This window comes from Artibeus jamaicensis, unplaced genomic scaffold (genome assembly GCF_021234435.1).
Source record: "Artibeus jamaicensis isolate MK-2021 breed Jamaican fruit bat unplaced genomic scaffold, CSHL_Jam_final contig_867, whole genome shotgun sequence".
Lineage (NCBI taxonomy): Eukaryota > Metazoa > Chordata > Mammalia > Chiroptera > Phyllostomidae > Artibeus > Artibeus jamaicensis.
Genome location: NW_026521995.1, coordinates 6,871,529 through 6,893,571, shown reverse-complemented (window position 1 = coordinate 6,893,571; position 22,043 = coordinate 6,871,529). Strand labels below are relative to the sequence as shown.

The following is a 22,043-nucleotide window of genomic DNA, read 5'->3' as shown; positions in this document are numbered from 1 at the left end:
CTAAATAGAAGGTGGGTGAGCAGGTGGGAGAAGCTGTGGGTATGGCAGCTAAAGGCAGGTGGACAGAAGAATGTGTTACTGAACGACGAAAAAACGTCTGCATAAGCATCACTGTCAGTAAGTGGATAAACAGGACCTTAAGACATTGTTTGAGGAACAATGAATTCAAGGAACACTGAACATTCATGAGAATCAACAAATGCTTGTTTTGAAGAAAACAATGGAAACCTCTGGGCCTATTTAATAGATAAAAAGTAAGGAAGAGATTCAGCAGCATAAAGGAATTGTTCTAAAAGGCACATTTCAAGGTGAGCAGCATGGTATCGCTTCAATTTTTAAAAAAACACTCTCTTGTTACTCACTTGCTAATGAAATCATTGAATTCTGCTGACCATATCTCAGGCTGCCTTAGTCTGGGAGGTGGATTCCTAGAAAAACAAGAATCAAGGTTGAATTGTATACATGGCTGAGTTGGTGCAAAATTAGGGGCAGAACCAGACAGACCAAGCCAGCACTGCTCTCACAGGTCCTGCCAGGTAAAATCAAGCATTACCATCATTTTCCAATTCAAAGGCAGATAATGAGTTATTAATCATTCTTTATATAAAATGACAGGTTTCTTGTTTCTCTGAAAGCATTTAATAGATGACCCAATTTTTCTAACTGAAAAATTTTTTTATTTTAAAGAATCTTTTTGCTTTTACCTGAGAGCCCTAGGGGAAAACATCAATACTTAGCAGAATAGAGACAAGGAATACAAGGAAAAGGGTTTTTTGCTTTGGGCCCTGCAGAAGTCTCTGAGGGACACCCAGGGTACACAGAGGTGACCTGACAGGAGGCGTTCAGGAGATGGAGGAAACTGGAGCATAGAAGGGCATAGGACAGTGAGGACAATGACTCTGTGGGTTGTTCCATTGTTATTGAATACATGGCCATAAATAAGGTTACAGAAAGCAAAGAACTGAATGAACAATATAAAGCTCTGAAATAACAAAAGAAGATTTTGTTATTGATTCTTTTCATTTTTAAGCTGAACAAATTTTTTCTTCAACATGTTTATGAATACAAAAGAACATCACTTGAAAATGAGGCTGTGCTAACTCTGTAATCAAGCAACATTGACCGACCATGGTAGTTGAATTTGCTGAAGTACTGTTTTATGTTAATTCTAACAGCTCTTTGTTTTCATTAGTGGAATGGAAACATTTTGTCTTCAGTCCTGCATCACTCCTTAAATAGCTTATAATGAAATTAATGTACAGTGTGTACAGGCTCATTAAAGAAAAGTGCAGCTACTCATCTACCCTAGATCACCCAGAAAGCTCATTTTACAATTCTTAGGATGATTGGAAGAGCGCTGATTTGCACATTAAAAGAAGTAATTCTTTCCTTCCTTAACAACCTTGCTTTGTTTCTTGTTTTCCCCAGAATTTCCTTTCTAGGAGATATACTGGCTTGCTCTGAGGATAACAAAGTTCTGGTGATTTTACAGCACTCAGAACTGAGTAGCTTTTCAGATTCCTTTTCTATACTTGCTTCTATAGTCAGTAGGAATTCTTAGAATTGCATTTTACAGATGCACTGGTGGTCAGAGAAGGAAGGAGGAACTAAGATGACGTAGTTTACAGAGTGCCTCGCTCCCGGGAAGGAACAGTGTGTGTCAGCAGCGTGGTGTCATTACCCCTCCATGCAGCATCGTCTCCAAAAGCAATAGCACTGGGTGAACTGTGGGCATTTAAACCATAGTTAAAATGGTTTGGGAAATTCAGTGCTTCATTATACACACTGACTGATAATAGGAGCCTGGAAATGCTGAGTGTTTTTCTGTTTCCCTCCAATTTCAGACATGGTATAGCAGGGTTTCTGTTTTTATTTGTAATCTTGTTTCCCCACTTACCAAATAGGCAGTGTGTTTTACAAACATAAGACCTAAAAGATACATGGACACTGTTGTGTCACAGTTCAGAACCTATAGATAGGACAGGAAATTTAAAAGTAAAATTACAAACAAAGTGAATGCTCTGGTCTTATACTAATTTAATTCCATGCCAAATATTCCAAATGGACTCATTTGGAAATGAAGATAAAATATTGGCATTCATTCTTAGGACTAGAAAACTACCTCTAGGGCTTTCTACATATGATTCTATGTTCTATAGGCACTGGAACCATAGAATTTAATAGAAAATGTGGTCACAAGCCATAACATACCATCTGGCACTGTGCCTCGGACCCTGTGACCATAGGCCCTCCATGTGCATTCCATCAAAACTAAGGTACCAGGCAAAATCTTTAAGAAAGTCTTCAGAAGACAACGCATCTGTAATAAAAATAGGCAGTCTTTTCATGTCAGTTTTCTGAACTATCTAGGAACTAACCAAAACATAAAAGAGTAATAGAAAAAGCAGGAGAAAGTTTGTCAACATACACACTGAAGGGGAGGGGTCTACATAGATACAGGAATGTGCTTTCATGGCTCCAAATAGATTAGTCTTCTAAGTTTACATCTTATGTTAATATACTCAAAACATTAATGTATTTAAGTAATTATTATCTTATGAGTAAATTTTATTGATAATTTTTATAATTTTATTTTAAACTTCTAAACAAAGAGAAGTCTTATAAGCAGTGAAAATTACTAGATCAACAGAGTGATGCAAAGCAGTGACTATGGCACTCCCATGGACCAGGGTGCCTCACTAAGCTGGGAGCGAGTAAAGACTAGGAGGAGCTGCTGTTTTCTGAGATCAAATCCTTGCAGAAGAAAAGAGACATACTATGTATCAGCAGAAAACTCTTCTACGTAGACCAAGGGAATGAAACTATCGAGCAAATACAGTATCTCGAAAGAAGCACAATGATATTCCAGGCCGCTCTGCCCCCAACTGGCTGACATGTATCTGAGTATTTATCTCCATGATGAGCACGATGAGCTCAGTGGTAGGAGGAGGAAAGCTGGGCTGCAGACACTGGACCAAGCACTAGAATCCACGGACCTTGGTATTTTGAAGAGTGCGCGCATGGGGTGCAGTTCGGCCAGTGGAGGGTCTCCATCTCCTAGTTCAATAGCTGTGATTCCCAGGGACCACGTGTCACATCTGGAATCATACGTGGTATCCAATTGCTGTTCACATGCAATTACCTAGAAGAAAATGAAGAAGAAAAGTGGTTTGCGTAGGAGACAGTTCTGTGTGGCGTGGGCCCAGCTCCCACTCGGAGATGCACAGAACCCACGCCCATGGATAGGTTCTCCCGTGAGGGATCAGGTCTGCTATGTACCTAGGCGGCTTTGAGTCTTGCTTTTTGCTAAAAACTCCCTCACCCAGATTTGTGGTAAACATTTACTGTAAAGTAACTTCCTAAAATCCATGCTAGACCTTCCAAGGACCAGTATAACCAGTTTAACCACTCTTGCCTTTTCATTTGCAAATATCCCTCTTCTGTGATGTGATTAGTGCCATTGGCTCCTTTGCTGTCTGTAAAAGGTAACCACATAAAGTGAACCTGTGCATAGTAAATGAGGACCTTCATGTAATATGCTGAACCCGATAAAGGTTGGTACCGGCAAGGGCTGTGGCTTTTGTTCCCCTTGAGAGAAAAGCCATGCTGTCCCTTTTCCTCCACAGGACTCGGTAGTCTGTGTGAATGTCTCATTTCATCCATAATGACATGGACACTGTGGGCCGGTGTCCGCATCAGGTTTGTGACTTTAAAAAACATGTAGTGCCCTGGCCCATGTGGCTTAGTTAGTTGGAACGCAGGATTCCCAGTCAGGGCACACACCTGGGCTGCAGGTTCAGTCACAAGAGGCAGCCAATGAATGTTTCTCTCTCACATGGACGTTTCATTCCCTCTCCCTCCCTTCCACTCTCTCTAAAATCAATAAGCATGTCCTCAGGTGAGAATTAAAAAAAAACATGTAGCAAGATGTTTAGAACAGTGTGTAAATGTTCAAACTGATGAAGTTTGATTGCTGTAAGTAAAAGGAGTAACTTGGGAGAATAAAGGCTCAAATTGTTAGCAGTAGTAGTTTCATTCTGAGAACATAGACTACCTTAGCAAACACAGGTTTGCAAACATAAGGGAAGAAGCTTATGAAAAGAAATATATGTGAAAATGTCAAACAGAAAGGGCAAAGAAACTATGTCCCAAATGCAAAGAGATGGGATCAAATGTGCAGCTAAAGATTGTACAATCAATCACTCCATAAACAGTTGATAAGTAAATGAAGTTGTACATCTTGGCAAGATAAAGAACATATCTTTGGTGAATTAAAAACGAAGGAGGTAAAGAAAAATAAACTTGAGAGCAGCCTAATTATATGGTCTTGATCTTTCCTGGCAACTAGAAGGCAGGGGTACCTAAGGGAAGAATGGGACAAGTTTGAAGGAATGCAATCAGGTTTATGCCATTAATTAAAGAAAAATATACTGAATAAAAATAAATAGTGTTAAAATTTATCAACACTTACCTGGGAGCATACAAAACTGTGAAATTGCAACCAGGTTTTTAACATTTCACTAATCAAAGGATATAATTGAAAAAAAAAAGATTTTTCTAAAATATTATAAAATAGTATTACATGGAAGAATTACTAAACAATTAGTTCAGAATTTATTTCTAAATATGCAAATATAAATACAGATGGACTGCAAATAATGATTATAACATCAATGATCAGAAGAAGAAAATTCAAATTTATATTTTTTAAGAACTGTTTTACATTTAAATTTTTTTTTTACACTTTGTGACTTCCAACCCATAAGACAAATAAAAAAATGATTTGGGGATGATATTTTTATTCTAAGAGGTAGTCCCTATTGAAAGTTTTTAAATCCACTGGCGTTTTTAAGAATTTCTTGAGATAATTTATCCTTTCTCCATATTTTATTATTATATTTACCATTTAACTTTTTTGCAAGTAATAATTAAATTAGTATTAAAATTACAGCAGGATCTAATCCTCAAACAAATTTAATTATAAGACTTTGCAATATTAATGTACTATTTGATTTACTTCTCCTTTCTCTCCTCAGAAAATTGCAGATAAATAGCAGAGCAAAGGTTGCAAAGACAGTTTTTAAACATAAGTGTTCTTTTCTGATAAACATAATTTAAAAAGACTGAAGGCATTAACAGTGACTGTGGAGAGATGTGACCCTAGAACACTTTTCCTCAACTATTTTGGCAGTTTTTCTCCATCCCAACCGTAATAATGAAAAGAGTCTACTAAAGTGGAACATAGTCACTCAAGCAGAGTGACTCACTATGGAAATCTGTCATATAGGTTAATAGACCTAATCTGATCTTAAACAAAGGCTAGGGGTTTTCATAATATTTCTAAAATAATTTAAAACCAGAATCTAAATAACATTTATACTGATACATGCTAAGCAATTCAAAACAAATTTAGTGAAAAATAAGGCTGCAGGCGGTTTCTCCTTAGCTCCTCAGATTCATTCATTCATTCATTCATTCATTCATTCGATGCTTCATTTGCTCATCTATTCATCCATGGCAGGTCCAGGAGCCCCTCCCAGTTCCTCCTCAGACATGCAAAAATCTCACATAAAAACCACACTGTAGCTGATGGTTTCTTCTATTATAGTAATATTCCAAAATACATATGGAGACAGATGAGTCATTAAGAGGAAAGTCAGAAATGATCAAATATTACATTTGTCTCCCTAAAACTCTATCTGACCTCAGGAGCCATCCAAAATGGTGTTCCCACGGAAGTATTCCGACGGTGCCAGGTGCTGGTCAGCTGCGCAGACACACCTGGAAGGAATAGACAAGACTTACTTCTTGTGTTAATTTCTCATGTGAAGATATTCCAATCACAATAAGCTTGCTTATAAACTAATATTAAAATTCTGTTCCCTTAAGCTGCCACTGGACTGGAACTCCACCTTAAGGTATCCTAAGTTGGGATTTCTGCAGAGCCAAAATGCAGACTGGTCCTCCTGTTTTCTGTTTCTCATATGCAAACCTTTGCATCCTTAAAGCCCCATTTCAACAAGTTTTAGGTTCCCTGTGCTGATTTTTAACCTGCATTTGATCATACTAACCTCTATTTCTCTTGACCTTTTACATTTTTAACTGCCTGCATTACATATTTCAGCATGTAATTGTTATTTGAATGGTATGCTTCTTACCCTGCCCCCTCCCTCTGCTCAGTATCAAATTCTGGTGAATCTGAGAATATTTTATGATGGTATGCACATAGTAAGTGACAGGAAGTTTCCAAATCAACAGTATCTATTTAAAGCAACACTGTTAATAGAATCCATTCTTTTCCTTTAGAGAGAATATAGACCAAAGGACTACGATGAAGAGGTACAACCAAGTATTTCAATCATGCCATCCCATTAGTTCCACCAGGTTAGACATAATGCTAACTGACCCTTAAGAAAATTAGGAGGAAAGTCTCTCTCTTTGCATTTTACACTCTTGCTCTTCACATGGAGGCCTGGTTACTTACCTGTGGTGGTTCAGTGCTGCTTCCCTTGACCTTCTCTAGACTTGATGGGTTATAACCAAATCGTGGGCTTTCACTCCCTGATTGCCCTGTTTTGAAAAGTACCTCCAGGTGTCACATTTGTTTTAGGCTCTGGATGTTTATCTGACAAGCCAAGTAGAACAAGGCACTAATAGAAATGTAAAATTGGATATATTTGATTCCTGTAAGATGGCATTTGACATTTATCATGAAATTCAACCAAATGGGCATTTCTCTAATGGAAATATGTTTGAGCAAAGGGGAGAGTATGTACTAGCCCCTAATGTAGAACTGAAATGTGCCTAGTACTTAGTATGTTTTGATTCTACATTAATTGCAACTCTTAATGTCTGACTCCATCTACATATAAATCCTGTCCTAAACATAATCTTATCTGTGGCCTTCAAGTTTTGCCTTTAAAAAAGCTTATTTACAGAAAAAAAACTATCTTCACTAAATCTTTCCTTTTTTAAATTCAAAAGATATTTTCTAATCTGCGGTTGAAGATTCTCCCTTAAATATTTTCTAACAGGCTTTATGATGAAAGAAAATCAACATTCAATATCACATTTCTCAAAAAGACACCCTCTACCTCTACTCCAGGCCTTCTACCTTACAGAAAAATTAAATTTAAATCCACACATTTTTATCTTGTTTTTTTATATTAACTAAAGGCAGAAGCAATTAAGCTTGAATTTCATAGGAGTATTGGTATATATAATAATTTATTTATGTAAGTGGAAAAATACACAAATTTAAAAGCAATTTAATTTAAAATTGATTCTAAATTTCCTAAAATTTAAGGGTTTCCAAACATCTGTGAAAAAATTTTAAATTTTAACTCTTGGTGGACATTTTTGTTTCAATTTCATAAAGAAAGTTTAAGAATTCATGTGTATGGTGTTAAACTGGTGGTCAAGTTTCATTTTTTTACATGTAGCTGTCGAGATCTCCCCACACCATTTGTTGATGAAGCTTTTTATTCCACTTTGTACAACTTCCCCCTTTGTAGAATTGACCATAGATACATGGGTTTATTTCTGGGCTCTCTATTTTGTTCCATTGATCTATATGTCTGTTCTGATGCCAGTACCAGGCTGTTTTGATTACAGTGGTCTTGCAATATAGTTTGCTATCAGGTATTGTGATCCCTCCTACTTAGTTCTTCTTTCTCAAAATTACTGAGGCTATGCAGGGTCATTTATGGTTCCATATACATTTTTGAAATGTTTGTTCTATATCTGGTATTTTAAATAGGGATTTAAAATAGGGAAATATGTTACTGGTATTTTAATAGGGATTGTGTTGAATCTGTGAATTGTTTTGGGTATTATGGCACTTTGATGATGTTAATTCTTCCAATCCGTGAACACAGCAAATTAACTCAAGCTAGAAAAAAGACTTAAAATAAGTTGCAAAACCATAAAAGTGAGTCTTAGAGGAGAACATAGACAGTAATATTTCATATATTCCATGCAGCAATATTTTCACTGATATGTCCCCTAGAGCAAGGGACATAAAGAAAAGAATAAACAAATGGGACTTCATCAAATTAAAAAGCTTCTGAGTGGATAAAGAAAACATCAGCAAAATGAAAAGGGAACCAACTGTATGGGAAAATATATTTGCCAATGATACCTCAGACAAGGATTAGATTTTCAAAGTATATAAAGAACTCATATGACTCAACACCAGGAAGACAAACAAACTAATTTTAAAAAATGGGCAAAGGATCTGAATAGACACGTCTCCAAGGAAGACATATAGTTGGTCCATAGACATATGAAAAGATGCTCAACATCACTAGCTATCAGAGAGATGCAAATTAAAAGTACAATGAAATATCACATCGGTCACAATGGCCATCATTAATAAATCTACAAACAAGTGCTGGCAAGGATGTGGAGAAAAGGGAACCCTAGTGCATTGTTGGTGGGAATGCAGACTGGTGCAGCCACTGGAAAACAGTATGGAAGTTCCTCAAAAAACTAAAAATGGAACTGCCTTTTGACCCAGTGATTTCACTGCTGGGAATATAGAATTCCAAATCAGCAATTCAAAAGAACTCATGCACCCCTATGTTCATAGCAGCACTATGTACAATAGCCAAGTGCCGGAAGCAACCTAGGTGCCCATCAGTAGATGAGTGGATCAAAACACTATGGTACATTTACACAATGGAATACTATACAGCAGAAAGAGAGAAGGAACTCCTGCCCTTCATGACAACATGGATGAACTGAAGAGCATTATGCTAAGTGAAATGAGCCATGGGTTAAAAGACAAATACCATATGATCTCACCTATAAGTTAGCCTAATGAACAACACAAACAAGCAAGCAAAATATAACCAGAGACATTGGAATAAAAAACAAACTGACAGTAACCAGAGTGGAGTGGGGAGAGGGATAATGGGAGAAAATAAGAGACAGTGCATCAAGGCACATGTATAAAGGACACATGGACAAGGACACTGGGGGTGGGGGAGGATTGAATGTGGGAGTAAGAGAGAGTAATGAGGGCAAATGAGGACAACTGTAATTGAACTGCAATAAAAAAGTTTAAGAATTCAAATGTCAAGTAAGTGAAATAGAAAAGGAAAGGAGAAAACCACAACAAAGTAAAAAATCAGTAGTATTGCTTCTGGCAGAAAAGTGATACTTTAGACTAAGTATGTGCTATATTTTCTCTTTCTGGGTATGAAAATTATGTCATAATTGGCATTTTTCAGTAAGTATTCATGTCTTGGTATCCAAATTTATAGACACTTATAGCAGAAATTATTTCACAGGAAATATTTATGAAAGGATGATGAGAAAAGGTTTTTAGGGGTGGAGCATGTGATTCAAGGTAGACCATTCAGACTCTCTTCCTTAGAAATGTGAACCTGAGTGGAGACCCTGAGGGAGGGAGATAACTAGAGCTGAGTCAACCAGTAGCAAGGCCCTAAGGATTAGTAGAGATGGTGCTGCCCCAGAGGCCCAAAGCTACCCTAGCTCTCTTCTTAAGAGGCTGGATGTCCCAATGCTCCCTGGACTTTGTAAGCCAGCAGTGTTTTCAGTTCTTTCCCCTGTGGTCAATGAGTTTCTGTTGCTTACAACAAGGGAACCCTGACTAATACAAGATCCTAATGATTTTATACCTGAAGGAGAAAATGTTTGGCCTCCAAACTATTTAATCACACTTCCCAAACAATAAAAAACTTTTAAGTAAGTACATTGTACACAGATACAAAGGCAGTCTATTCCCTAAATATCTACTGGTATATTAATATATACATTATGAAATATAAAATGATGATACTTTTAGAGGATGAGATTAAAATAGCTGTAACAGAGGTATGAGTATTTCTTTCTGCATGCCAATGATATTTTTTGCAAACACCCTGGTACTGACTGACACTCCCTCAGAAGACATTGGTGAAGGAGTGCTGGGGTAATGAATTATAATGCTCCTGGAGTCTCACGTTCCTTTTAGTGCCTGCTGAGATACTGCAGAAAGAATGTTTTATACCTAGTTCCTATAAACTACATGGAAAAAAGAAAAATTCAACCCCAGTTATAAAGAAGGAAAAACACAGTCTCAAAATAAGTTCAGAATAAAAAATGCAACTATGTAGAACAAGAAACCAGCGAGTCAGAGAACATTGGATGACTGTCACATTAGAAACAGGATACACACCCAACTATGAAAGTGACAGATGAATCATTTTACAAATCTTGTGTTTGTTGACCGCTTCTGCAGTGATTGTTAAACCTCCAGACCATTCACCAACATAGCTGAACAGCTTCAGAGCTGGGAGGCAACTCAATGGCTCTAAAGTTCATTTCAGATTAGTAAACTTCAGCTGGAGAGAAAAATGAGTTTCCTGAGGACAAATGGAATTTTTACCCAATATAAATTCTCACAAGGAAAGGAGTGATGGAGGTAGAAAAATATAAAATTCTATTAAAAAGTGACTGACACAAATAACTTTAAAAGGCAACAGGAATCTAAATGATGAGTTCAGGAGCCCTAGGATGTCAAGATTAGCAAAATCATCTCATCCAGAAAGGAACTAATGGAATAAGTCACCAAAGTAAACAGTTATATAAGCATCGCAAGGGAGAAAATGCCAAAGGGTGGAAAATTCCAGGCAGAAAGTTTGGATACTGAAAGGTTATTGAAAGAACAGGAGGCCAAAAAGAGATCAGGACTGAAGAGAAAACAGTAGAAGAGAGGACAATAATCCATTGAAAGTCAAAGGCATAGGAACATTAAGCAGGTTCATATTAATGATTCTTTAGCCCCTTGGTTGCTTACAGTGCGGGGGAATTTTCATGCTATGTTAGGCCCCTTCAGTAAGGCTTCCTGGGCTATTGGATGGCTGTACGGCAAATCTGTTCCCTATCACATTAGTCCCACTTCTAGGGAAAAAATGTGCAGGTTTCACACCTGCAGTCAAAAAGTCTCTTAGGGTCTTAGCAAGTCAGAACAAACATCACATGTGTGGTTTCCAACATGGTTCAAACAGACCAGAAAATTTCAGGGACTTGATTTTCTGCAACCATACAGGAAAGCCCTTGACATCTCCAGGGACCAAAGGGAAGACCATGGGATTTGTTTGTTTGTTTTGTTATAAACAAAATACTGTAGCAATAAGAACTGAAATTATAAAGATATAGAATTGTTTCAAGAAGAAGGGCCATAAAATGTGTTACACTATCCAATATCCTCATTTTGGTAATAAGGTTAAGACAATGCAATGATTAATGTTATGAGTCAGTTGGCTAAGCCATGGGGTCCAGATATTTGGTGAAACATTCTTCTGGATGTTTCTGTGAAGGTGTTTTTGAATAAGGTTAACATTTAAATCAGCAGACTTTGAGTGAAACAGAGTATTCTGCATAATACTGGTAAATATCATTCAATGAGTAAAAGGCCTTAATAGAACAAAGACTGACCCTCCACTAGGCAAGTTCTTCCAGCAAACAGCCTTTGGACTCATGGCACCTCTTTTCTGGGTCTTCATCTGCCAGCCTACAATCATATTTTAGAGGTTGTCTGGCCTCCAGAGTTACAGGAATCACTCTGTCAATCTCTCTCTCTCTCTCTCTCTCTGAACTCTGTCTCTCTGGAGAAACCTAATACAGGTATTTGGCACTGAGAGTGGTTCTAGAGGAACAGAATCTTAAAAATGAGTTTTCTGAATTGGTTCTGGTACTTCTGGAATTTGTATTCCAATCTCATTAGACTTCACAACAATATTATCTCTATTTCTAGTAGTAAAGAGCACTGCTATTCTATAGGTATGATGTGGGAATAGAGATATGCAAAATATCATCACTGGATACTTGTAATCAAACACTTACAAGAGGTCCAGCTCGGGGTGACCATCTATATGATCTCTCTAAACAATTTTGTCAAACTATTGAGTATATTGAGATTGGCTGGTTGCTTCTATTGTCACTGGACAGAGCGAGGACAGAAAATGATGAGCTCGTGGCTTCACATTCCCAGCTCAAGTGCTGCATAAATCACCCAAGAGCTTCTATGTATGCACTTAAAGAGACCCTTCTCTCATGTAGCTGAAGAGCTGACATTGCTGAAAACCAAACCCAGAATCTCATCTTGCAATATTCAAAATTAATCTGCCAACTTTCCATGGTGTCTACTGTTAAAGTGAGGGTATTATTGAAAAGGAAAGGGATCCTGAAAATTGGAATGTGGATCTGTTGAAACTGGGGACTTTGAACTCCTAAATTATGATGAGTCTTCTTTGCTGGTACAACTGAGCCCTCTAACCCCATGGAAGAATATTAATCTTGCATTGCCTGCAGAAATGGTAATGGCCTCCTCTGGTACACAAGTAGTTGCCTTACTAGATACTACTTACTCTCTTCAGACCCCACCCTAACCACCTCTCTCTGTCTCAAAACCTATAATTAGACTTAAGTCCCAACATGACCCTAAAGATGAGGTGAAAAGTTTGGTTGGTTGGCTCAGACATAGACCAAATAGTGCTTCCCAGTACATAAACTTGTAATACCAGAACTACATTAGTTTACTCTAGAGGAAGGGATTCAAAAGCTTAAGAATGTTGGGATGTTAGAGTGGATTTATCATTTAAGACCTATTCACCCAACATGGGAGGGCCCACAGGCTACATGTTTCAACAGAACTGTGAAAAAAGTTTTTGAGAGGAGCCCCAGCATCCCTGAAGAGCTCTGTTATCATTCTTCTCTGTAGGCTAGCACTCACAATGGGAACTGCTGCCACTAAGCTAGGAGAGCTAAATGCAATGGGAATAATTGGATCATAGGGTGGCTGGGGCCAAGTGGTGACCCTCATTTACCAAAAGCAAGGTGGACATGGTTACCATAATGGGCAGCAGAGTCAAAGCAGTACAAGTTTGACTTGCAGAGACTGATAGTGTTGCCTTCCTGATCTCGGTGTTCCTAAAAGTTGTAGATGGGAAGACTACTAAATTCTTACTTGATCTGTATAAGCAAAATAATTCTAGGTTAAGTGAAAAAAACCTAACTTGAATCATAAAAACAGACAGTGATGGCCCCTCAATCAATTTAAAGACTTCATATATTTTATGGACCCAGAAACACTTGATTGAAGGTGAGAACCCCAGCACACTGCCCCAAATTTATACTGTTGATCTTTCTCCGACCTTTCAAAAGGAACCAATGGCTTTTTTCTAGGGTGCACTGGGGACAAGGAAACAACCAGACTTTTCTGGGATTACTGGACACTAACTCTGAATTGACACTCATTCCAGGAGACCCTACAGGTAACTGTGTTCCACCAGAGTAGGCACTTAACAGAGGGGAGGTGAGCTCTTGTAGTTCAGGTCTATCTCACAGTAGGCCCATGCTTTTGTTTTCTCATTGCTGATTTAGGAGATTGGAATAGATCAATGATTCTTCATTACTATTGGATTACGAACTACTTAGTGACTTTCATAAAAGTTTTATACTTTCTCAATAGGAAATTCATATTTCCATGTTTTGCATATGAGGAACATCAAAAATCTTCTGACATTCCTGTACTTAATACAGCAAGTGAAAGTCAAGGTTATCTCCAGTTTTAACATTTGATGAGTCCATGAGATGACACAAGGTAGTTGATTCTATGCAACCACCACTTCTATCAATACTAACGTGATTTCCTTTAAAAATCTGTCTTCTCTCCAGTCCACCTGGTGCTAGATTTTTTCCTTTCTTTAGTCAATTCTTTACTCAGCTCATAGAAACAAAATAGTGTAATGCTTTCTCTAAAGACATCAAGATCACTACTTGCTGCACTCTCCTTGGCTTTGAACACATGAACTATGCAACTAGAGCCGTCTGCACCTGATTTTGTATTTGTGTGTATAGTACTGAACCTCAGTTATAGAGAGTTCAGTATATATAATACTCCCCATTTAGGGTATACTATCATCACTGATTTTTTATTATTGTTCAATTACAGTTGTCCCCATTTCCCCCCATTACTCTCCTCTGGCCTGCCCACCACCCATCTCCCACATTCAATCTTCCTCCATGTTGTCTTTGTCCTTGGGTCCTCTACACATGGTCCTTTACTTGATCTTTCCCCTTCCTTCCCCCCTTATACTCCTCCCTGCTCCCCTCTGGTCACTTTTTTCTTTATTTCCATATCTCTGGTTTTACTTTGCTCATTTGTTTGTATTGTTGATTGGGTTACACTTATAGATGAGATCATATGGTATTTGTCTTCTACCACCCATCTTATTTCACTTAGCATAATGCTCTCCAGTTCTGTCCATGTTGTCATGAGAGGTAGGAACTCCTTCTTTCTTTCTGCTGTGTAGCATTCCATTGTGTAAATATACCACAGTGTTTTGATCCACTCATCTACTGATGGGCACCTAGGTTGCTTCTAGCACTTGGCTATTGTAAATAGTGCTGCATGAACATAGGGGTGCATGAGTTCTTTTGAATTGCTAATTTGGGACTCTATATTCCCAGCAGTGAAATCACTGGGTCAAAAGGCAGTTCCATTTTTAGTTTTTTGAGGAACTTCCATACTGTTTTCCCCAGTGGCTGCACCAGTCTGCATTCCCACCAACAATGCACTAGGGTTCCCTTTTCTCCACATCCTTGCCAGCACTTGTTTGTAGATTTATTAATGATGGCCATTGTGACCGATGTGATATTTCATTGTACTTTTAATTTGCATCTCTCTGATAGCTAGTGATGTTGAGCATCTTTTCATATGTCTATGGACCAACTATATGTCTTCCTTGGAGACGTGTCTATTCAGATCCTTTGCCCATTTTTTAAAATTAGTTTGTCTTCCTGGTGTTGAGTCATATGAGTTCTTTATATATTTTGGAGATCAAACCCTTTTCTGATGTATCATTGACAAATATGTTCTCCCATACAGTTGGTTTCCTTTTCATTTTGCTGATTTTTTTTTATTTTTAAAAATTTATTTAGTTATTTTTCAAGTACAGTTTTTTTTGTCAATTTCTCCCATCCCAGCCCCCCCTCCGCCCCATTTCCCCCCCTCCCTCCCATTCCCCCCCCCCCCACAGTCCTCATCCCTGTGTCTTTCATACTTGTTCTTCAAAATCCCTCCCCATTTTTCCCCTTAAATTCCCTTCCCTCTCCCCTCTGGTCGCTGCCCACTTGTTCTCTATGATTTTTTCTTTAGCTATGCAGAAGCTTTTTAATTTGATGTACTCCCATTAGTTTTTTTTATTTCCCTTGCTCTACAAGATATAGCAGCAAAAATATTGCTATGTGGGTATCTGAAATATTACTGCTTATGATCTCCTCTAGGACTTTTATGGTGTCATGACTTAAATATTTAAGTCTTTTATCCATTTTGAGTTTATTGCAGTGTATTGTGTAAATTGGTGGTCTAGTTTCATTTTTTTTTTTTTTGCATGTACCAGTCCAGGTCTCCCAATATCATTTATTGAAGAGGCTATTTTTACTCCATGTTATGCTCATGTCTCCTTTGTCAAATATTAATTGACCATAGAACATGGACTTATATCTATGTGTCTGTTCTTATGCCAGTACCAGACTGTTTTGATTACCATGGACTTCTAGTGTAGTTTGATATCAGGTATTGTGATCCCTCCTACTTTGTTCTTTCTCAACATTGCTGAGGCTATTCAGGGTCTTCTGTGGTTCTAAATAAATTTTTGAAGTCTTTGTTCTAGATCTGTGAAATATGCCATAGGTATTTTAATAGGAATTGCATTGAGTCTATAGATTGCTTTAGGTAGTATGGACATTTTAATGATGTTAATTCTTCTAATCCATATACACAGTACATGCTTCCATTTTTTTGTATCTTCCTTAATTTTTTTCTTCAGCATTTATAGATTTCTGAGTATAGGTCTTTTACCTCCTTGGTTAAATTTATTCCCAGGTACTTTATTTTTCTTGTTGCTACAGCAAATAGAATTCTTTTCTGATATTTCACTGTTGGTGTAGAAAAATGTCATAAATTTCTGAATATTGAATTTGTATCTTGGTGTTTTGCCACATTCACTTATTAGGTCAAGTAGGTTTTGGTGTAGACTACTGTATTTTCTATGTACACTATCAATGTGCACTATCATGTCATCTGTGAATAATGAGTTTTATTTCCTCCTTTCCAATTTGGATGCCTTTTATTTCTTTTTCTTGTCTGATTACTGTGGCTAGAATTTCCAGTACTATGTTGAATAAGAATGGTGAGAGCAGATGCCATTGTCTTGTTCCTAATCTTAAGGAGAAAGCTTTTAGTTTTTGCCCATTGAGTATAATGTTAGCTGTAAGCTTCTCGTATCATGTTCTTTTATCATGTTGAGGTATGCTCCTTTTATTCTCACTTTGCTGAGTTTTTATCATAAATGGGTGATGGATTTTATCAAATGTTTTTTCAGCATCTATTGATATGATCATGTAATTTTTGTTCTTAATTTTGTTTATGCAGTATATTACATTTATTGATGTGCAAATATTGTACCATCCTTAGATATCTGGGTGAATCCCACTTGATCATGGTGTATGATCTTTTTAATGTATTGCTGAATCTAGATAGTCAATATCTTGTTTAGGACTTTAGCATCCTTGTTTATCAGAGATACTGACTGACCTGTAGTTTTCTTTCTTCATTGTCTTTATCTGGTTTTGGAATTAGGATGATACTGGCCCCATAAAAAGAGCTTAGGAGTTTTACCTCTTCTTGAATTTTCTGGAATAGTTTATGTTGATAGGAATCAGTTCTTTTTTAAATGTTTGGTAAAGTTTACATGGGAAGCCATCTGGTATAGGGCCTTGGTGTGCCAGGAGTTTTTTTTTTTATTGCTGCTTCAATTTCACTATTTATTAATGGTTTATTCAGGCTTCCTACTGCTTTTTGATTCAGTTTTGAAAGATGGTAGGTGTCTAGAAATTTGTCCATTTTGCCCAAGTTTTCCAATTCCTTGGCATACAGTTGTTCACACTAATTTCTTACAATCCATTGTATTTCTGTGGTATCAGTTGTAACTTCTTCTCTTTCATTTCTGATTTTATTTATTTGGGTCCTCTCTCTTGTTTTCTGGATGAGTCTGGTTAAAGGTTTGACAATTTCATTTATCTTTCCATAGAATGACCTCCTGAATTTATTGATCCTTTGAATTTTTTTTTTAGTTTCTGTCATTTAATTCCACTGTAATTTTTATTATTTCCTACCTTCTAGTTGCTTTTGGCTTTGTTTATTTCCATTTTAAAGTTATTTATTTTATTTTTTAACTTTTCTTTTATTATTGTTCAAGCACAATTGTCTCCATCTTCCCCCTACCACTCTCCCCCACCCCAGCCACCCCCACTTCCCACCCTTGATCCCTCCCCCTTTGGTTTTGTTCATGTGTCCTTTATAGATGTTCCTGAGAACCCGTCCCTCTTTGCCCCTCCCCCCATTATCTGCTCTTTTGTTATTCCTCTTGTCTTTGTACATGTTGAGTTAGGTTGTTTATTTGAGATTTTTCTATCATCTTCAGATAGGTCTATATTGCTGTCAACTTTCTTCTCAGAACTGCCTTCATTGTGTCCCATATGTTTTGGGATGTGTGTTCATATGTATGTTTCCTGATACTTCTTTATTTCTTCCCTGATTTCACTGTTAAACTATTCATTATTTAATAACATGCTATTCAGTCTCCCTGTATTTGAATGTTTTTGAGATTTTTCCTTACGGTTGGTTTTTAGTTTCAAGTCATTGTGATCTGAGCACATGCTTGATATGATTTCAATTTCCCTGAATTTGTTGAGGTTGTTTTGTGTCCTACCATGTGGTCTATCTTTGAAAATGTTCTATGTGTATTTGAAAAGAATGTAGATTTTGCATGAAAGGTTCTGTATATATTAATTAAGTCCATTTGATTCAGAGTGTCACTCAATGCCACAATATCATTGTTGACTCTTTGTTTGGAAGATCTATCCATTGTTAACAGTGGGTGTTAAAATCCCCTATGATGACTGTGTTGCTGTCAGTCTTTTTTGAAGTCCTCCAAGATTTTTGTTATATATTTAAGTGCTACTATGTGGGGTGCATATATGTTTACTAGGATTATGTCCTATTGATGGGCAACTATTATGCAGGGATCTTCTTTGTCTCTTTTTATGGCTCATGTTTTGAAGTCTATTTTGTCTGACATAAGCATTGCTTCCCTTGCTTTTTTTTCTTGTCTGTTTTCTTAGAATGTTTTTTTTTTATCCCTTCACTTTCAGTCTGTGTAGATCTTTTGTTCTGAGGTGGGTCTCTTTTAGACAGCATATATATGGGTCATGATTTTTTTTATCCATTCAACTACCTTACATATTTTGATTGGAGCATTTAATTCATTTACATTTAAGATTATTATTGATAGGTACTTATTCATTGCCATTTATTCCATACCTGTGTTTCCCTCTCTTTTTCTCTCTTCTTCTTCTACCAGTTCCTTTAGGTTCTCTTTCAGTGCTGGCTTGGTGGAGATGTACATTTTTAGCCTTCTTTTGTCTGGGATGCTCTTTATTTCAACTTCCATTTTAATTGAGAACCTTGCTGGATAGAGTAGTATTGATTGTAAGTCCTTGCTTTTCATTACTTGGAATATTTCCTGCCATTCCCTTCTGGCTTGTAGGGTTTCTGTTGATAAACTGGCTGGTAGTCTTATCAGAGCTCCCTTGTACATTACTAGCTGTTTCTCCCTTGCTGTCTTTAAGATTCTTTGTCTTTAAATTTTGCCATTTGAATTATGATGTGTTTTGGATGGGTCTCTTTGGGTTCATCTTTATGGGGACCCTCTGTGCTTCCTGAAATTGTGTGACATTTTCCCCTTATCAAGTTTGGGAGGTTTTCTGTCATTATTTTTCAAACAGCCTTTCTATCCCTTGCTCCTTTTCTTCTTGTGATATTCCTATGCTGATTTTTGTCCTCTGCTTCATCTAGCCTACTTTTGATTCCTTCTAGTGTATACTTCATTTCAGATACTGTATCCTTCATTTCTTCCTGGTTCTTATTCATAGCTTCTATGTCTTTTTTCATGCTGCTGTAGCTCCCACTAAGTTCCCTGTAGCTCCATAAAGTTCCTTGTAGTTCTCACTGAGTCCCTTGAGCATCCTTGTAACTATTATTTTGAATTCTATGTCTGATAAGTCACTTGCCTCAATTTCATTTAGCTCTTTTTCTGGGGATTTCTCCTTTCCTTTTGATTAGGGGTTATTTCTTTGTCTCCCCATTTTAGGTGAATCTTTTTTTGTTTGTTTCTGCATGTTATAATGCTCTGTTTTGACTTCCTTTCTTTGTGGGGTGGCCTTCTGTGGTAGGAGTTCTGTGGGACTCAGTGGTGCAGTCTCTTTGATCTCCTGATCTGGATGCTTTTGGGATGCCCTTTATTCAGTTTATATGGGCTCTCTTATTGTACTTGGGCTTTCATTACTGATCGCTCATTCATTGGTGGGTCCTGCTCTCCAACTGGTTGACTAGGAGTCACAACCCCTGCTATGCTTTGTGTGTAACCTTATGAAGTGTCTTGCATACTCATTGGCTCAGAACTTCATATCAACTAGATTTCATTAATTGTTCAGTTTTTTTGTCAGAAGATCAGCCAAGAATCCAAGTTGGGTGATAGAGGAATCAGCTTCTACCTACTTAGTTGCTATCTTCCAACTTCCTTGTTTGGTTGAGATGCCAGCCCTTGACTGGATCAGGGCCTCCACCAGGAATCTGGCATTCTGTCCTGGCCAATTTACCTGTGATTGCCTGGAAGATACTGTAGTTGTGGGTGAGGTTTGATCTCAACATATTACCTATATAAAGTACTAGCTTTCAAATTTTCAAGATTTATTCAAACACTATATATATATATATATATATATATATACACACACACACACACACACACACACACAAACACACACAAACATGTATAGACTTCTATGTTAATTCTCTGACTCTACTGCATGGTTTAAAAAAATTTGACATTAAGTTCAACCATAGACAAAAGATGGCATGAAAAGCAGGAATAATTTTTATCTAAATCATTTGAGAGTAAATAGGTTACATAATGTCCCTTACCTCCAAATACTCTAGTGTGTAATTGCTACAAACATGGGTATTTCCTTAAACACCCATAACACATATCATTAAGTCATGAAATTTTAACAGATATATTTCTACCATCTACCTATAGACATCATTCAAATTTCTTCAAGTGTCATAAATATGTTCTTACAACAAAAGGGTCCAAAGCAGGATCATGTGTTAAATTTAGTTGTGATGTCTCTTTGATCTCCTTCAATATGGAGCAGTTCCTTAATCTTCCCGTGAATTTTATGAACTTGACATTTTTAAGATCTCAGGTTTTGCTTCCTTTCATTTATTTATTCATGTATATAGATATGAAAATATAGATCAATGAACTTCTATTTCATTTAGTGTGTTACCATTGTTACCATCATTACTATTATTTTGAAGCTTCCACATTTGATCAATGAGAATAGCTTCTATTTGGATTCTGTGTCTCTATCATTCTTTGAGCATTTCCTTACTTTTTGGAACATTAAGGTCCAGGTTCATCTTGTGTAGCCCTGAAAACCAGTCTTTCTCCAAGAATCCATGCTTCTTCTTAGTTAGGAATTATATTTAAAAACTGAGTTAGGTGCTTGATGTGCTTCCCTTTGAGGCCACAATGCCTGCAAGCCTTCTTGGTGGAAACATCTAGGTAGCATGTACACACACAAACACACACCCTTACACATGCCATTTTTATTTTGACAATGTATCCATCTACAGATATTGAAAACCACGAGTTCACATTGACCTCCCTGATTCCAATCCAACACCATTGGGTTCAGCTTTTTTCCCTTGCCATTTGTCATTCTTTTCTCCAACAGTAGGAAACCTGGCTCCCATTGTCCTTATTATTTTTCCTGGTTGTATTAAGCCCCTTTATGTAACAAATCTCCTGTCTCCATCTTGACTACTATGCAGATGCCTTTATTACCTAGCTCAGACTCTGACAACTTGACTAGGATCACCATACTCCTCCTAAACAAACTCTCTCCTTGTCCTACTCAGAGACTCAATACCCATCCAAGGCACCACTACCACTACCCTCCCAATCTGGATGCCTTCCTCACCTGTTTCACATCCAACCACATGCTACACCTTCCACTCCCCTGCTTGCTCTACCTCACCTAAAGGCTTTTGTTCTGGATTATTTGAAAAGAAAGGAAGGAATAAAGGGAACTTCAAAATTTTAAGTTCAGATGTAATTGCTTTACTTTGTACTAAAAAGTGGGTTTTAATAAATAAATCACAACTTCTCTTTGACTTATATTGCTCATTGGAGATTTGGTCTAAATTTGGGCATGTGGGTAATAAGAGATTTAAAGCCATAAAATACTCTGTCATAAGAACAATGTATAAATAAATCACTTGAAGTACATTCTGTACTTTTGTATTGAAATGTTAACCAACCTATCAGAAATGAAATTCCCCAGAGAGAAATCCATAGAAATGAGAACCAGGAACTGCCCTTCAAATTTAGTTTCTTTTTCACTTTTCTATTCTGGACAAGGGCGGCTTTTTCAGACATTAGTTGCTTGCCTGAGGGGGTTGCCTCCTAGGAGGTCATATTATTGATTGATTGATTACACACCAGTGACTGCTAATGTATTTCATTAATAACATTTACAGGCTCACTTGTCTTTTTGCTCTCTGGTGGTTTTTTGTGAAAGCATATCTCATTTAGCAAAAAAAAACCCACAACAAAATATTTTCTTCACTAGTATTACCAATATGAATCTTAGTTTTAGTGTAATTAAATAAAAGTTTGTTATTTAAAATAGTACTGAATTTACTATAGCAAAGGGCTATTTTTTGGAAACAGAAGTATCTATTTTAGGAACTCAAATAATTTTCATTAATTATAATGAAAATTATAATTTCATTATATATAATTTCATTATAAAAATTTTCATTATTTAGAACTATTTAATAAAGTATTTATTTACTATTTATTGAATACCTACTTTGTGTATAACACCGAGCTGCAGGC

At 37.0% G+C, this 22,043-nt stretch overlaps 1 protein-coding gene across 1 annotated transcript in view; it reads right to left on the bottom strand.

The window, feature by feature from the left end:
• The window catches only part of MYO3A (myosin IIIA), a 201,491-nt gene that overhangs the window by 157,460 nt on the left and 21,988 nt on the right, over positions 1-22,043 (bottom strand). Inside the window, exons 5-7 of the mRNA XM_037146339.2 lie at positions 5,705-5,781; positions 2,997-3,142; positions 363-428 (exon numbers count right to left, since the gene is read on the bottom strand). Coding sequence (XP_037002234.2) covers positions 363-428; positions 2,997-3,142; positions 5,705-5,781 — 289 coding nt within the window. The remainder of the gene's footprint in view (positions 1-362; positions 429-2,996; positions 3,143-5,704; positions 5,782-22,043) is intronic.